The sequence below is a fragment of the Cottoperca gobio genome, chromosome 1 (genome assembly GCF_900634415.1).
Source record: "Cottoperca gobio chromosome 1, fCotGob3.1, whole genome shotgun sequence".
NCBI classification, from domain to species: Eukaryota; Metazoa; Chordata; class Actinopteri; order Perciformes; family Bovichtidae; genus Cottoperca; species Cottoperca gobio.
In genome coordinates, this window is record NC_041355.1 from 2,575,595 (window position 1) to 2,594,291 (window position 18,697).

The 18,697-nt window shown below is 45.9% G+C and overlaps 2 protein-coding genes across 2 annotated transcripts; both read left to right on the forward strand.

The window, feature by feature from the left end:
• Positions 1-1,087: 1,087 nt before the first annotated feature.
• LOC115006404 (P2Y purinoceptor 14-like) lies at positions 1,088-3,784 on the forward strand. The gene is given in 5 exon segments (XM_029428631.1): positions 1,088-1,226; positions 1,367-1,530; positions 1,995-2,254; positions 3,027-3,451; positions 3,454-3,784. Coding segments are annotated over 4 exon segments (984 nt in total). The 5' UTR covers positions 1,088-1,226; positions 1,367-1,380; the 3' UTR covers positions 3,603-3,784.
• Positions 3,785-7,556: 3,772 nt separating this feature from the next.
• Positions 7,557-18,162, forward strand: LOC115007145 (zinc finger protein 239-like). The gene is made up of 3 exons (XM_029429872.1): positions 7,557-8,630; positions 12,250-12,303; positions 18,092-18,162. The coding sequence occupies exons 1-3, from the start codon at positions 7,571-7,573 to the stop codon at positions 18,160-18,162; spliced, it is 1,185 nt and encodes a 394-aa protein (XP_029285732.1). The 5' UTR covers positions 7,557-7,570.
• Positions 18,163-18,697: the final 535 nt, after the last annotated feature.

The following is an 18,697-nucleotide window of genomic DNA, read 5'->3' on the forward strand; positions in this document are numbered from 1 at the left end:
CGAGAGGACGAGGAGGAACGAGGAGGAACGAGGAGGAACGAGGAGGAACGAGGAGGAACGAGGAGGAACGAGGAGGAACGAGGAGGAAGGGAACACACCAGGTAATATCGGTGACGAACAGACAAGGAACAATGGGACAGCGTATATATAGACAGTAACTAATCATAAGAACGAGACACAGCTGGAGGAGGCAAGCAAAGACACAAGGGCAGGGTGATTGGACACAGGAGGATCACATCAGGGAGGAGCAAACAATCACAGGAGGAGGGAAAACACAAAGACAGGAAGTAAAACAACTTGCAGCTCTTACCTGCATCATCATCATCATCATCATCCTGGAGAGGAAGCTCACTGCTGAGATGGACTTCGTCTGTTGAAGTAACTCTGGTGGAAAACACCAAACAACACTTTTAAACCAGCAGCACGTGTCTGTGGAAACATGTGACAAGCACACAAGCGATTGGGACCATAAACTCATTAGGAAAATGTTTCCTGATAGATTTCTATACAATCGGACTTCTTTTTTTGCAACCAGAGGAGTCGCCCCCTGCTGGCCGTTAGAGAGAATGCTTCCGCATTAGCTTCACTTTTCAGGCCCGGAGGCTGCCACTTGGACTGAGCACAATTCTCAGTTTAGTGGTTCAATGTTCTTTCCAACACTCATCTATGCTCATGAGCTTTGGGTAGTGACCAAAATAAATGAAATCACAGACACAGTGGCTGAATTTAGGTTCCTGTGCATAATGGCAGGACTCAGACATCTGAAAAGGCTTGAAGGTGCTTCTATGCACCACTTTGGGACATCTGAGGTGGTTCAGGAAGTTCACTGCGCTACCTTCACATAAGCAGAAAATGGATCAACAGATGGATATACAAAAAAGTGCAGACAACATCACAAAAGTGTGATCACCAAAGTCAAGAGAATTTATCTTCTAGGAGCCGACAGACGCAATCCCTTGAAATGCTAGTGGGAGTATTAAGTGCCTTCCGTGGTATTTGCGGCGTGTTCATCAGAACTAGACAGGAAGATATTATGTCATTTTAACAGCAGTGTGTGTGTGTGTGTGTGGGGGGGGGTGAGAATGTGTGTTATTTATAGTAATGCTTACTGTAAAGCTATCATAACCACATCAGTGTTTTTCAGCAGCTCTTCTCCTGCTCTGAAAGCTGTGTAGACGGAAGAAGTACACGATTCATTAGACGGCTACACTGAGAGGCTCAGAAAGGTAAATACTTAATTGGTTCCTTTGTACACAATCTTTTGGTCACAGTCATGTCTTCTTGGGCTGACTTTGGCAGCATTTTTGTTACAAAGGGTGTGTTTTTGTGTATTATCTGAGCTGTAATTTGGGTTAATCTCTATTAGATTAACTAGAAACAATGAGCGATCGAGCAGGAGAGGAAGGGGCCTCATCCTTCAACCAGTCACTAACTATAAACCAGATCGAAGTCGACGGTTCGATTTACTGTGATGCCGTTGGCTGCCCAATCAACGTCTTCTTTATCATAGTCTACAGTCTCGTGTTTCTGGTGAGTTTCAACAACTCTGATCACTTTCCTTCTTCAAGTGTCAGTCAGTTCATTTGAGGAAACCTTTTTTTTAAGAGCAAGTTCTTAAAACTTCCTGAGGAAATGAACCTCGCAGTCACAACTCTCACTGATATCACTGGTTATAAACCTCAATAATAAATCAAGATGGTACAACTTTTAAAGTTTCTGAGGCAGCCATTTACTTGATTGTGAGTCCAGAAATAGTAGCATGGTTGTTTTTTGGTTCAGCACAAACAAGTTTGAAGTGAAGTGAAAGATAAATGTATCTTCAACTTTTTCTTTTTAATGAAGGACAACTGAAAATCATACAACGTACAATCAAGACAATGTTTTAGCTTCCTTTTTTCTTTTTCTTCAACCAAACAGCTCTAATCCTCTCCCACACTTCCCCTCCCACACAAATCCTACATTCAGATTGAATCCAAAACCTGTTTTCTCTCCAGGTGGGTCTCCCCCTCAACATCTTCATCATTAAGTTTTACTTCTGCCGAGCTCAGCCGAAGGAGTCCAGGAGCATTATGGTTTACCTCAAGAACTTGGCAGCCGCCGACTTCCTGCTCTGCCTCTCTCTCCCCATCCGCATAATGAACTTTTCCAGCACCTACGACACCATCCGCATGGTCAACTGTTACTTTGGCAGCACCTTCCTCTTCCTCAACATGTACGCCAGCATCATGTTTATGGGCTACATCGCCGCTAACAGGTAGGCCGGGCCAGTATGAACCTCATGTTGCATAAAACAGACTTTAAAATGTCATCAATACGAACAAAAATACACCAATTTCATGTGTTTTCTAACTCTGTCAGAATAGAAGCGGACATAGTCACCGTGACGTCATTCATTGGTTTGTGTCCTGCGGTTTTGAAGCCTTGAGTTTGGCATTTTGGCCGTCGCCATCTTGTTTTTTGGTACCAGAAGTGACACGCCAAGGTTGTGCAAAGTACATTTGAAAGCTGAGAAAGACATTTTTAGGCAACAAAAATGTTACAATTAACTTTCATGAACTGAAAACAAACTGTGAAAAGGGTTAAAGTTGTAAAAGGAAACATGGAGAGCAAACTGTCAATCACAAAGCATCCCAGCCCCAAAGTATACGCTGCTTTATTGTTATTTTACTCTAAATGGGACCATAATTTACTAAATGAACATCATGCTGTGTTGAAGAAGACTTGAAGCAAGAGATCGAGACCATAAACTCATCAGGAATCTTTTTACGGAAGTAATAAATAAAGTGAAAAGTAGGGTCATTTTCTCATAGACTTCTATACAATTAGTCTTTTTGCAACCAGTGGAGTCGCCTCTTAGAGAGATAGAAGTTTAGGGCACTTTCGGGGTAGCTTTATTTAGGTAGAAGAAGAGTTCTCTCAAGAGTACTTGTGAGAAGCATATCTTGCACTCGTTTTCCCAATTTTGAATTTGATGGCAGCAGTAGGTAAAAGCTTTAAGTTATCTGACACCTGCCTCTCCTCTCCAGATATCAGAAGGTCGTCAAACCTTTAAGAACTCACATCCTGCAGACGGTGAGGGCCGCTCACATCCTGTGCACAGTAACATGGGTTATCCTCCTGGGCGCGACGAGCGCCTTCGCCATCCTGACAATCCACACACTGCCTCCTTTTACCTCTGCCGCAGTATACTGTGAAATCTTTCACAGTGCCGAGCTCGTTTTTCTCCACAAGATCATACAGAGCTTCTCCATGGCCATTTTCCTGTTTGTCTTCGTCTCCCTGGTCTTCTTCTACTACAGCACCATCCGCAGGGTGTTGCAGGCGCAGCAAAGGCAGCCGGCGTCCACCAAGCTTGCAAAGGCGCGCAGGAACATGTTAGTGCTGGTCAGTGTCTTCTGCTTTTGCTTCGTCCCCTTCCACGTGGTTTTCCTACCCATATCTTTCCGGGGAATTATAGTTCAGGGAGCAAAGTTCTCATCTTCGTGATGGAACTGACCATCATAATGTCAGTTCTCAACGTCTGCCTGGACCCGCTCATCTACTTCATCCTCTGCAAGAGGTTCAGGACCCAGGTTAGTCTGAGAGGGGTGTGTGGAAACTAAAAATAACTGTTTATAACATTTTAACTGTCAATAATGTGATAAACTAAATGTATTTATAATAAATTACTTAATAACTGAAAATAATGTTATGAGCAATTAAAACAAAGTGAAAACATAACTGCCTATTATATAATAAACAAATGCAATGTAATAATGGCACATAACGTAGTAATTGTGATTAAAAAGACATAAAAAATAAATAAAATAAAAAACTGATCAGTATAATAATTGCACCTAATCCTATAACTGCAAATCATGTGTTGAGAGATTTAATAACAATTAATAATGTAAAACATAAAAAATGCCAATAATGTAATTAACAGGTGAAAATGGATGATGTAATAATTGAAAATTATGTGATAAAAAAAGTGATGCAATAACTGCATATAATGTCATAATTGTGAACAATGTTTTTAAATGTAATAAAACTGATAATGTAATAACTGCTTATAATATAATAAAAATGTTGAGCATGTAATGTAATAACATACTGCATATGAAGTTATTGCTTGTTACATTTTGTGATTTATATCTTTATCTGATATATATATATTTGCAAACAAATAGCAATGAACTGAAAAAGTATTTATGACATTTGCAGGATGTTCAGTAGTGCGCAGGCAGTTTTGCAGTTTTATACTTTACTTGAGTATTTCCATTGTATGTAACTGTATACTTCTACTTTACTACATTCCAGAAGGAAATGCTGTACTTTGTACTGCACTACAATCTGACGTACTAGTTACTTTGCAGATTCTAATTATTAATACAACATACAAACCAACTAATAACTTATGATGTGTTATTAAGTAGAATATAATTATTAAGTATATAAAGTAGTTAAAATTAGCTCTACCTTTACAAGCTGCAACATTTAATGCATCGATAATTATAATTAAGTGATATAATATATATAATTTATTTAATTACATTTTGAATGCCTCTCTGTCTCTCTCTGTCTCACCTTCTCTCTCTCTCTCTCTCTCATTTTCTGTCTCTCTCACCTTCTCTCTCTCTCTCTCTCTCCTCTCTCTCCTCTCCTCTCTCTCTCTCTCTCTCTCTCTCCTCCTCTCTTTGTCTGTCTCTCTCTCTCTCTGCCTCTCTCCTCCTCCTGCTCTCTCTCTCTCACCTTCGCTCTCTCTGCCTCTCTCCTCCTCCTGCTCTCTCTCTCTGCCTCTCTCCTCCTCCTGCTCTCTCTCTCTGCCTCTCTCCTCCTCCTGCTCTCTCTCTCTGCCTCTCTCCTCCTCCTGCTCTCTCTCTGCCTCTCTCCTCCTCCTGCTCTCTCTCTCTCTGCCTCTCTGCCTCCTCCTGCTCTCTCTCTCTGCCTCTCTCCTCCTCCTGCTCTCTCTCTCTCTGCCTCTCTCCTCTCCTGCTCTCTCTCTCTCTGCCTCTCTCCTCCTCCTGCTCTCTCTCTCTGCCTCTCTCCTCCTCCTGCTCTCTCTCTCTGCCTCTCTCCTCCTCCTGCTCTCTCTCTCTGCCTCTCTCCTCCTCCTGCTCTCTCTCTCTCTGCCTCTCTCCTCCTCCTGCTCTCTCTCTCTCTCTGCCTCTCTCCTCCTCCTGCTCTCTCTCTCTGCCTCTCTCCTCCTCCTGCTCTCTCTCTCTCTGCCTCTCTCCTCCTCCTGCTCTCTCTCTCTGCCTCTCTCCTCCTCCTGCTCGCTCTCTCACTCTCTCTCTCCTCCTCTCTATCTGTCTGCATTCATGTCCTTTAAATGGATCTTACTCACTCAGCATCATCACAGAGTTTCTGTCTCTCATCTGGCACGTTGACACGCTCCTGCCTCACGGCCACGCTTTTTGACATCCTCCCTATATTTCATATATGATCACATTATATTTTTTGTCACATGGATTGTGTATGTTGTAATTTCGCTATGTTGTTTATTCTGTACACACGTCATCTATTGCACATCTGTCCGTCCTCCTCAGTTGCTCTCCCTGAGGTTTCTTTCTTTCGGGGAGTTTGTCCTTGTGCTCTCAGGACAGAGGGTGTCGTATGCTGCACAGTCTGTGAGACAAATGAATACTGAGGCTAAATAAATACTGTGTACTTAAGTAAAAGAGCTGAGTGCTTTGTCTACCACTGTCTGCTAATAGCCACCATTATCTTATTATACATTTTGTTTTGGAGGTTGTGTGGGTGGAGAAGCGGTGCTGTTAGACAGGCACAGCTTCCTCTGCTGCTTGACTTTTACAGCACAGTTATTGATGGCTCATCTCAAACAAAGAGAGGGAAATCAAACCCAGGGCTTTCTGAATGATGAAACAAGAAAAGGCCAATGACGGTCAATCTTTCTTCAGTTCTCATATATTTCTCCGTCTTTTCTCTCTCTCGCTCTCCATCTCTCATTCTTTTTATCTCAATCTGTGTGTCAGGTGGTGCATTGACTCAGAGGCAGAGAGGAAGAGAGCGAGAGAGAGGTGTAGCCGCTGATTTTCTGCCAGGTTTTGTTCCCGTCGACATATAATCCATGTTAATAAATGGCTTTCGAGGTCATCACGATGTAGCCGGAGGGAAAATAGGAGAGATAGAGCGGTTTTCTGTGTGAAAGAGGCCAGAGAACAGGCTGTAAGCTGATACGCTATGTGGACACCTGAACATTTCCCACACATGTAATTGTTGATCTTATTTCAAAACCATGGTTCCTGAAATACTGCTAGAAGACCCTCCTCTTGTAGGAAGGCTGCAACAAGATGTTGGCAACATCATAATATTTTTAATTACAGGTAAATCAATCCAGCACTTATAGAATAATGATGAAATTGTGTTGCATAATGCATCTTTATCTTTATACTGCCACCTGCTTTACTGGAGGCCACTTTACACTTTTTTTAATTAGGCCTATTTTTTTTTCTGAAAGGTTAAAAATACGGATTAATTACGGGAAAATATTTAAACGGGAGAAAATCGGGATAGATGTCAAAATACGGGATAATCCCGGGAAAAACGGGAGGGTTGACAGGTATGCATACCAGACTTAATGAAACACTGCACTTCATAAGGAAACCTCCCTCAGGTTTATGTGAGCACTGTCAAGTAGAGGAATCAGTGGAGCATGTCATTTTTCACTGCCAAAAATAAAGATAAATGAAGAAGCTTGGAGGGAAAGAACTGAGTCTTAAACATGTTTGGACATTGGGTTAGGGAGACTAGTCCAATATTTGAAAGAAACTGAGTTTATCAATATCATTTAATTTACAGTGAAGTGTATTCTTCTTCTCTCTTTTTAAGGAATAGATTATTGTAGTCCACCCTCCAACACAGTAGGTGGCGGTAATTCATCTTAACGCTGGTACACCCGCCGTAAAACCAACGAAGAAGAAGAAGAAGAAGAAGAAGCCATGCAGCGGAAGTAAACAGTACAGGCACTATTAGCGTTAGCTCAGCTCTCTGGATGTATGAAACTAGCAGGGAGACGAGGTTGTAGTCGTTGCGTGGATGAATATTTGACTTATAAGTAAGCAACAATGTCTTCAGTTGAGTGTTTGAGAGAGTTTGTCAACCGAGCGACTAAATGCTGTTGCTGAAGAAATATTCGGAGGTTTTCAAGAAGCTGTCGTCGAGTACGAGGCAGAGATCCATCGTCAGCGCAGACTGCTGGATGTCGTTTGGAAACCCGGAAATAAAGTTACACAGGATAGGTGAGTAAAACGTAATAACACAAAACGGAGGAATTGTATGTATATTTAACCCCATGTGTTTTAATAGATTAGGTTACTGGTACTAATTTGCTCGCATGTCTGCAGTAGTATCCTATTCCTTTTGTTCTCTGTCCCTCCAGAGCTCCCACAGCAACATGTCTGTAAGGAGGAGGAGGTTCCTCTCTGACCAGCAGCTCTGTATTCAGGAGAGGAACTCCAGTCTGGACCAAGAGGACCCAGAGCCTCCACAGATTAAAGAGGAGCAGGAGGAACTCTGCACCAGTCAGGAGGGAGAGCAGCTTGTACTGAAGCAGGAGACTGATACCTTTATGTTGACTCCTACTGATGAGGAAAGTGACCACCAGCTCCTCTCTCACAACTCTCATGTAGCTGAGAGCCAAGATCAGAAAGGAGGCAAGCATGGAGACTCAGGCTCAACTAGAACTGCAGAGCCAAATCAACAGAGTCTACATCACGAAAGCATAAGTCACAGTAACAATGTAGACAACCCTCACCTGTCAGAGATGCACTGTGATACTCACACAGGTAAACAGCCTTTAAAATGTGACACATGTGGAAAAGGCTTTAAGATTAAAACATTACTAGAGAAACATCTGAGAATCCACACAGGTGAGAAGCCGTTTGCATGTAAAACATGTGGGAAAGCTTTCAGACATAGTAGTCACTTGACAAGCCACACGAGAATCCACACAGATGAGAAGCAATTTTCTTGCAAAATATGTAAGAAAGGATTTGTTGGGAAATCAGGATTGAAATATCATATAAGAACCCACACAGGTGATAATCCGTTTGCATGCAAAACATGTGGGAAGGGATTTATTAAGAAATCATTATTGAACTATCATATAAGAACCCACACAGGTGAGAAGCCGTTTGCATGCAAAACATGTGGGAAGGGATTTATTAAGAAATCATTATTGAACTATCATATAAGAACCCACACAGGTGAGAAGCCGTTTGCATGCAACACATGTGGGAGAGCTTTCACAAATAATAGTTACTTGACAATACACACGAGAATCCACACAGGTGAGAAGCCATATTCTTGCAGAATATGTGAGAAAGGATTTATTGATAAACCAGCATTGAACTATCATATAAGAACCCACACAGGTGAGAAGCCGTTTGCATGCAAAACATGTGGGAAAGGATTTATACAGAAATCATCATTGGACACTCATATAAGAACCCACACAGATGAGAGGCCGTTTGTATGCAAAACATGTGGGAAAGCTTTCAGAATGACTTGTAACTTGACACGCCACATGAGAATCCACAAAGGAGAGAAGCCATATTCCTGCAACACGTGTGGGAAAAGATTCACTCAGAAATCAGCATTGACGTCTCATCATACAAGAATCCACACAGGTGAGAAACAATATTCAACTCAACTTCATTTATATTGCACCTTTCATACATACAGTACATTCATACATACCGCCCAAAGTGCTTCACAGAGCAACACAGCACAGACAAGAAAAACTAAATGTATTCCACAATAAATGTAATTTTGTATTCTGAAAATGACAACAATGAACAAATACATCCATCCATCGTCTACCGCTTATCCGGGATCGGGTTGCGGGGGCAGCAGCTCCAGTAAGGAACCCCAATCTTCCCTTCTCCGGGCCACATCCTCCAGCTCCGACTGGGGGATCCTGAGGCGTTTCCAGGCCAGTGAGGAGATATAATCTCTCCACCGAGTCCTGGGTCTTCCCCGGGGTCTCCTCCCAGCTAGACGTGCCTGGAACACCTCCCTAGGGAGGCGCCCAGGTGGCATCCTTACTAGATGCCCGAACCACCTCAACTGGCTCCTTTCAACGTAAAGGAGCAGCGGCTCTACTCCGAGTCTCTCACGGATGGCTGAGCTTCTCATCCTATCTCTAAGGGAGACGCCAGCCACCCGTCTGAGAAAACCCATTTCGGCCGCTTGTACCCGTGATCTCGTTCTTTCGGTCATGACCCAGCCTTCATGACCATAGGTGAGGGTAGGAACGAAGATCGACCGGTATATTGAGAGCTTTGCCTTCTGGCTCAGCTCTCTTTTCGTCATAATGGTGCGGTAAAGTGACTGTAATACCGCCCCCGCTGCTCCGATTCTCCGGCCAATCTCTCGCTCCATTGTCCCCTCACTCGCGAACAAGACTCCGAGGTACTTGAACTCCTTCACTTGGGGTAATGGCTCATTCCCTACCCGGAGTAGGCAATCCACCGGTTTCCTGCTGAGAGCTATGGCCTCAGATTTGGAGGTGCTGATCCTCATCCCAACCGCTGCACACTCGGCTGCGAACCGATCCAGTGAGTGGATGGCCCTCAAAAGTGACCCCCTCACCCCATACTCCCGCAGCACCTCCCACAGTATCACCCGGGGGACCGGTCATACGCCTTCTCCAGATCCACAAAACACATGTAGACCGGATGGGCGTACTCCCAGGTCCCCTCCAGGATCCTTGCAAGAGTAAAGAGTTGGTCTGTTGTTCCACGACCAGGACGGAATCCGCATTGTTCCTCTTCAATCAGAGGTTCGACTACCGGCCGAACCCTCCTTTCCAGTACCTTGAAGTAGACTTTACCAGGGAGGCTGAGAAGTGTGATACCCCTGTAGTTGGCACACACTCTCTGGTCCCCCTTTTTAAATAGGGGAACCACCACCCCGGTCTGCCAACCCCTAGGCACTGTCCCAGACTTCCACGCAATGTTGACGAGGCGTGTCAACCAAGACAGCCCCTCAACACCCAAAGCCTTCAGCATTTCTGGATTGATCTCATCAACCCCTGCGGCTTTGTCATTGTGGAGTTATTTGACTACCTCAGTGACTTCCATCAGGGAAATTGACGATGATCCCCCATCAGCTTCCAGCTCTGCCTCAACCATAGAGGGCGTGTTAGTCGGATTCAGGAGTTCCTCAAAGTGCTCCTTCCACCGGCCAATAACCTTCTCAGTCAAAGTCAGCAGGGTCCCACCCTTGCTGTACACAGCTTGGATGGTTCCTCGCTTCCCCCTCCTGAGGTGCCGGATGGTTTTCCAGAAGCACCTTGGTGCCGACCGAAAGTCCTTCTCCATAGCTTCTCCAAACTTCTCCCACACCCGCTGCTTTGCCTCTGACACGGCAGAAGCTGCTGCCCTTCTAGTCCTTCGATACCCTGCAACTGAGTCCTACCGGATAACATAACCCGGAAGGACTCCTTCTTCAGTCGGACGGCTTCCCTGACCACCGGGGTCCACCACGGTGTTCGAGGGTTACCCCCCTTGAGGCACCTAAGACCTTGAGACCACAACTCATCACCGCAGCTTCAGCAATTGAGGTTTTGAACATCGCCCACTCAGGTTCAATGCCCCCAACCTCCACAGGGATGGCTAAAAAGCTCCGCCGGAGGTGTGAGTTAAAGATCCCCAGGACAGGGGCTTCCTCCAGACGTTCCCAGTTCACCCGCACTACCCATTTGGGTTTACCAGGTCTGTCCAGAGTCTTCCCCCACCCCTTGATCCAACTCACCACCAGATGGTGATCAGTCGACAGCTCCGACCCTCTCTTCACCCGAGTGTCCAAAACATGCGGCCTCAGATCAGATGATACGATTACGAAATCGATCATTGACCTTTGGCCTAGGGTGCTCTGGTACCACGTGCACTTATGAGCATCATTATGTTCGAACATGGTGTTTGTTATGGCCATTCCATGACTAGCACAGAAGTCCAACAACAAACGACCGTTCGGGTTTAGATCAGGGAGGCCCTTCCTCCCAATCACGCCTCTCCAGGTGTCTCCATCGTTTCCCACGTGTGCGTTGAAGTCTCCCAGCAAGACTACGGAGTCCCCTACTGGAGCCCCCTGCAGGGCTCCATTCCGGATCTCCAAGAAGGCTGAATACTCCGAACTGCGGTTTGGGGCATAGGCACAAACAACAGTCAGAGTTTTCCCCCCCATAACCCGAAGGCGTAGGGAGGCGACCCTCTTGTCCACCGGGATAAACTCCAACGTAGTGGCGCTCAGCCGGGGGCTAGTGAGTATCCCCACCCCGGCCTGACGCCTCACACATTGAGCAACTCCGGAGAAGAATAGAGTCCAACCCCTATCCAGGAGTACGGTTCCAGAGCCAAGACTGTGCGTGGAGGTAAGCCCCACCAGATCCAACTGGTAGCGATCCACCTCCCGCACTAGTTCCGGCTCCTTCCCCCACAGAGAGGTGACGTTCCACGTCCCCAGAGCCAGCCTCTGCTGCCCGGGTCTGGTCCGTCGAGGTCCCTGACCATCACTGCCACCCGTGTGACAGCGCACCTGACCCCAGCGGTTTTTTCCCATGAGTGGTGGGCCCACAGGATGGATGGATGGGAGGCACCACGTAGCTTCTTCGGGCTATGCCCGACCGGGCTCCGTGGCAAACCCGGCCACCAGGCGCTCGCTGTCGGGCCCTCCCTCTGGGCCTGGCTCCAGACGGGGGCCCCGGGCTTCCTCCGGGCAGGGTCTCTCCTTTCCTTTCCCTTTCTTTCATGAAGTCGTTTTTGAACCATTCTTAGTCTGGCCCCTCACCTGAGACCAATTTGCCTTGGGAGACCCTAACACAGCTCTCAGGTTCATAGGGACACACAAACCTCTCCACCACGATAAGGTGATGGTTCCCAGAGAGGTACATGTTAAAAATAAATTAAATTCACTCTAATAAACAAGCACAAAAGATAAAATTAATATGAAAAAAACAATTTTAAGACTTCAAAACTAAAGAAAAAATGACAAGACACCTTAATGTTGCAAAACATTTAGAAAACATTTCCGATATGAGTCACTTGACTTGATTTCATAATGTGGCTTGTTGGTTCACATGAGGTGTGTACAACTTTTATAAGTTTGATAACAAACAGAGGAATTAGATTTATATATAATTCCATGTGTTTAAATATAAACTGGTATTAATTTGCGCCATTGTCTGCATGTTGTTACTTTGCCACCACAGTAGTATTTTATTCCTTTTGTTCTCTGTTCCTCCAGAGCTCCCACAGCAACATTTCTGTAAGGAGGAGGAGGTTCTCTCTGACCAGCAGCTCTGTATTCAGGAGAGGAACTCCAGTCTGGACCAAGAGGACCCAGAGCCTCCACAGATTAAAGAGGAGCAGGAGGAACTCTGCACCAGTCAGGAGGGAGAGCAGCTTGTACTGAAGCAGGAGACTGATACCTTTATGTTGACTCCTACTGATGAGGAAAGTGACCACCAGCTCCTCTCTCACAACTCTCATGTAGCTGAGAGCCAAGATCAGAAAGGAGGCAAGCATGGAGACTCAGGCTCAACTAGAACTGCAGAGCCAAATCAACAGAGTCTACATCACGAAAGTATAAGTCACAGTAACAATGTAGACAACCCTCACCTGTCAGAGATGCACTATGATACTCACACAGGTGAACAGCCTATCAAATGTGACACATGTGGAAAATACTTTCAGTGTACATCATCCCTAGAGACACATCTGAGAACCCACACAGGTGAGAAGCCATATTCTTGTAAAACGTGCAAAACAAAATTCCAGTGTAATGATACATTGAAAGTCCACATGAGAACGCACATGGGGGGGGGAAACTGCAGCACAGAGGTTCCAGAGATTAAAGAGTAACAGGAGGAACTAAAAGGAGTTTGACACTCTTACTTCAGGGTTACACTCTGTAATAAGTGTTGGATCATACACTATTTCTACACACTACCTCAGCAATGAGGTCACTGAGGTTATTTCTTAGTTAGAGGAAGATTGTCCGTCTGTTTTGCGTTATTGGATTGCAATGGGATAGTGCTTGATCACCTGAACATACAGATGTAAATGCAGCAGTGAGGAAATGGCTGGTGGGATGCTGGGCTTCAGAAGCTCGCGCGTAATGCATATTGTGTTTTTATTAGATTAGAATGAGCCTTTCATATCTGCACTGAGCATGGATGATTGTAGCAACACTGTTAATATAATGTGTTATGCTGCTGCACATTGTTTGAAGACTGACTGTGACAGAACATATTGCTTGAAAGGCCAGAAGATATAGAAGCTTAAGCAGAACGTATTCATATCACACATGTTTGTTACCAAGGTAGAATGGTGCATCACATTTTACGGTTTGTAATAATGAATGTGTGTAAACATTGTCTTGAAGAGATGCTGTCAAGTAATTTCTTTCTAAATGCCGCAAACATGTTGTGATTTAAAAGAAATGTATACCAATCAAATGTTAACGTTCGTTAATATTTTCTTATTTGTTTTCTTCAGTTTAAATTTATTTTGTAAATGCATTTGTATGAACATGGAGATAATGGTATGTGTTGTATTTCATGCCAAGTAATTACAATAAATTAATTTACTTCCCTTAAAGATCTCCTTTATATCTCTCGCCTAATTTCTATTTAAGTTATTTTGTATTTCAGTTATTTTATACATAGAAATACACAATCAAAGAAGTTACAACTACACGGGTCATGTAAGTACTGGCTGCATATTTATGTACAGAGAAATGAGCTAAAATGGTAATTCAGCTTCACCAACAGTAGCATGCTGATGGACCAGCATCATTAATGGGAACTAGCTGGTAGACCAGCACCGCTGGTTGAGAGAGGCTTTCTAGCCCTCTCAGAGCGTAGATTGATTTAATACTTTTTATTAATTAGTAATTTCAAGTGTAGTCTCTGGAATCTCGCCCTCTGTAGTGCAAGATGGTGTCGGATTATATTTATATCCCAGTCAAAGTAGCTCTCATCAACGCAAGATCCATATCCAATAAGACTTTTATCCTCGTGCTTATTTCTTACTGGTGACAGAAATCTGACTTAACACTGGTGAGCTCGCTCCACTTGTTGAACTCTTTTCCAGCGATTGTAACTTTGTCAGAACTCCTAGACACTCCAGCGGGGGTCTGGCCGCTGTCTTTAGGAAACATTTGAACTGCCGCATACTGAACGCTGATCATTTCCCAAGCTTCAAGGTGCAATTAATTAAAGCAGGTTGGGTCAATCCCCTCTTAATACATAAGACCCAAAAATACATAAGACTTTGTCACTCAATTTGTGGACTTCCTTTTAAACACTATGCACAACTTTGATCGACTTCTGATTCTTGGAGATTTTAATATTCATGTCTGCTGTCCTGCTAAGCCTCTTATATGCAAACTTATGCATCTGGTTGAGTCTTTAAATCGTGCTCTGCTTTCCACCGAACCTACTCACAACCTAGGCCCTCAGTTGACCTAGAGTTAGTGTCTGGTTTTCTGATCTGCAATATGGAAATAATTTATGCTTGTCTGTCAGTTCATTGTGCTGTTATAATTGATACATTATATTATCCATCCATCGTCTACCGCTTATCCGGAGTCGGGTCGCGGGGGCAGCAGCTCCAATAAGGAATCCTAAACTTCCCTTCTCCGGGCCACATCCGCCACCTTGGACTGGGGGATCCCAAGGCGTTTCCAGGCCAGTGAGGAGATAAAATCTCTCCACCGAGTCCTGGGTCTTCCCCGAAGTCTGGACGTGCCTGGAACACCCGGAGGCCCAGTTGGCATCCTTACTAGATGCCCGAATCACCTCAACTGGCTCCTTTCAATGCAAAGGAGCAGCGGCTTTACTCAGAGTCTCTCACGGATGGCTGAACTTCTCACCCTATCTCCAAGGGAGACACCAGCCACCCGTCTGAGAAAACCCATTTCAGCCCCGCTTGTACCCGTGATCTCGTTCTTTCGGTCATGACCCAGCCTTCATGACCATAGGTGAGGGTTGGAACGAAGATCGATCGGTAGATCGAGAGCTTTGCCTTCTGGCTCAGCTCTCTTTTTGTCACAACGGTGCGTTAAATTGAATGCAGTACCGCCCCCGCTGCGCCGATTCTCCGGCCAATCTCTCGCTCCATCTTCACCTCACTCGCGAACAAGACCCCGAGGTACTTGAACTCCTTCACTTGGGGTAAGGGCTCATTCCCTAGCCGGAATAGGCAATCCACCGGTTTCCTGCTGAGAGCCATGGCCTCAGATTTTGAGGTGCTGATCCTCATCCCAACCGCTTCACACTCGGCTGCAAACCGATCCAGTGACTGCTGAAGGTCACAGACCGATGATGCCATATGGACCACATCATCTGCAAAGAGCAGCGATGAGGTCCTCAGGCCACCGAACTGCAACCCCTCTCCTCCACGACTACGCCTCGATATCCTGTCCATGAAAATCACAAACAGGATTGGTGATAAAGCGCAGCCCTGGTGGAGGCTAACATTCACTGGGAACGAGTCCAACTTACTGCAGAGTATCCGGACACAACTCTCGCTTTGGGCGTACAGGAATTGGATGGTCCTCAGAAGTGACCGCCTCACACCATACTCCCGCAGCACCTCCCACAGTATCACCCGGGGGACATGGTCCTATGCCTTCTCCAGATCCACAAAAGACATGTAGACCGGATGGGCGTACTCCCAGGCCCCCTCCAGGATCCTTGCGAGAGTGAAGAGTTGGTCCGTTGTTCCTCGACCAGGACGGAATCCCCATTGTTCCTCTTCAATCAGAGGTTCGACTATCGGCTGAACCCTCCTTTCCAGTACCTTGGAGTAGACTTTACCAGAAAGGCTGAGAAGTGTGATACCCCTGTAGTTGGCACACACTCTCTGGTCCCCCTTTTTGAGTAGGGGAACCACCACCCCAGCCTGCTACCCACTAGGCACTGTCCCAGACTTCCACGCAATGTTGACGAGGCGTGGCAACCAAGATAGCCCCTCAACACCCAAAGCCTTCAGCATTTCTGGACGGATCTCATCAATCCCCGCGGCTTTGCCACTGTGGAGTTGTTTGACTACCTCAGTGACTTCCATCAGAGAAATTGACGATGGTCCCCCATCAGTTTCCAGCTCTGCCTCTACCATAGAGGGCGACTCAGCCGGATTCAGGAGTTCCTCAAAGTGCTCCTTCCACCGCCTGATATCCTTCTCTGTCGAAGTCAGCAGGGCCCCACCCTTGGTGTTCACAGCTTGGATGGTTCCCTGCTTCCCTCTCCTGAGGTGCAGGATGGTTTTCCAGAAGCACCTTGGTGCCGACCGAAAGTCCTTCTCCATAGCTTCTCCGAACTTCTCCCACACCCCTTTGAGTCCGTCGGTACCCTATAACTGTTTCCGGAGTCCTCCCGGACCATAACCCGGAAGGACTTCTTCTTCATTCGGACGGCTTCCCTGTCCACCGGGGTCCACCCCGGTGTATGAGGGTTACCGCCCCTTGAGATACCTAAGATCTTGAGACCACAGCTCATCACTGCAGCTTCAGCAATAGAGGTTTTGAACATCGCCCACTCAGGTTCAATGCCCCCAACCTCCACAGGAATGTCTGAAAAGCTCTGCCAGAGGTGTGAGTTGAAGATCTCCAGGACAGGGGCTTCCTCCAGATGTTCCCAGTTCACCCGCACTACCCATTTGGGCTTACCACGTCTGTCCAGAGTCTTCCCCCACCCCTTGATCCAACTCATCATCCAAATCATGCGGCCTCAGATCAGATGATACGATCACAAAATCGATCATTTACCTTAGGCCTAGGGTGCTCTGGTACCAAGTTCACATTCCACGTCCCCAGAGCCAGCCTCTGCTGCCCGGGTCTGGTCCGTCGAGTGGTGGGCCTACAGGATGGATGGATGGGAGGCTCCACGTAGCTTCTTCGGGCTGTGCCCGTTCAGGCTCCGTGGCAAACCCGGCCACCAGGCACTCGCTGTCGGGCCCTCCCTCTGGGCCTGGCTCCAGACGGGGGCCCCGGGCTTCCTCCGGGCAGGGTCTCTCCTTTCTTTTCCCTCTGTTTCATGAGGTCGTTTTTGAACCATTCTTAGTCTGGCCCCTCGCCTGAGACCAATTTGCCTTGGGAGACCCTACCAGGAGCACTAGGCTCCAGACATAGGGACACACAAACCTCTCCACCACGATAAGGTGATGGTTCCCAGAGAGGTAAGTCATGTACTACACCGAAAGCATATCTGGAGTCAGTGTAGACAGTGGCTGATTTGTTAGAGGCCAATTTACAGGCTTCTGTGAGAGCAATCAGCTCTGCTGCCTATGGTGCCTGAGGTGATGAGGAAGAGAGCCGGAAATGAGTGTATCATGTTCAGATACAACAGAGAAACCCACATGTGTTATGCCGGATGTGGGATCCCTGGAAGCAGAGCCATCTACAAAAATAATTTGGTCAGAATTAGTGAGAGGTGTGTCCTTCAGATCAGGCGGACAGTGCACAGAATATCTAGTTCTGCCAAACAGTTATGCTCCTCGCCATCATCTGGAGTGGGTAAAAGAGAAGCAGGGTTAAGTGTAGTACAACGTTTTACAATAACATTGGGCATGTCTAGGAGGGTGGTGCGATATCTCAACCACCTAGCTGCAGAGAGGTGTGATGTTTTCTGTTCCAACAGAATGTGTGAGACTACATGAGGAACAAGTGAGGTGACGTCAGAGTAACCTACAATGTCACGAGAGGCTAACAGAGCTTTCTCTGCAGCTCCAACTGCAGGCAAGCAGCGAGGAAGACCTGTCGCTACAGCGTCTAACTTGGATGAAAAATAGCCTACTGGTCAATCTCTACCGCTATGTTTTTGGAGCAAAACTGAGGTCATACACCCACCCTTTTCATCGACTGCCTGTGTGAATGGCTTCTCTAAGTCAGGTAGACCTAGAGTGGGAGATGATTGCAGAGCAAGTTTCAGGTGGAGTTGTCCAGTTTATACGGTCCTGTGAGGAGAGACCTTTGCCATGAATGAGTGTTCCTAAAGGCTGTTCAAGTTGAGCATAATTAGGAATAAATGTCCTACAATATGAGCACATGCCCAAAAATGACATAATTTGTTTCTTTGTCCTAGGTTTTGGGAGACTTATAATGGCCTGGACTCGCTTAGGGGACAAGGTTTTGCCTTCCCCTGAGATGTCATGACCCAAAAAGGTGATGTTTTGTTGTACAAACTGTAACTTTGAGAGGCTGGTTTTATGGCCTTATGAGGCAAGGTGTTTGAGAAGGGTGATAGTGTCTTTTTGACACTGTTCTTTTGATGGAGAAGCAATGAGTCCCTCATCTCTGATCTTTTTGACTGGGAAGATTGGTGCTCGAACAGGTGAGTCCGGGCAGGGGACAATTACTCATGCCTGCAAAAAAGTATCAAAGACAGGTGTAATACCATCAATAGCCTCCTGTTTTAGGGAATATTGTGATTTACAGGGTCGAAAATGTGATTTGGGAGTGATTATCATAGGTTGTGTATTCTTAATGAAGCCCACATCATTTTTCCCATTCGCCCACAAGAATGCCGGAACTTCCTGAATAGCTTGAGAAACAGAGGAAGGATCAGAGAGAAGCATGTGAGATGATTCTGTGTCCTGAAGTGGATCATGCACATCAAATAAATACACAGATTGTAAGGCAGGTGTAATAAGAAAGAATGATTTCTTATACACGCCGGTAGAGGGCAAAT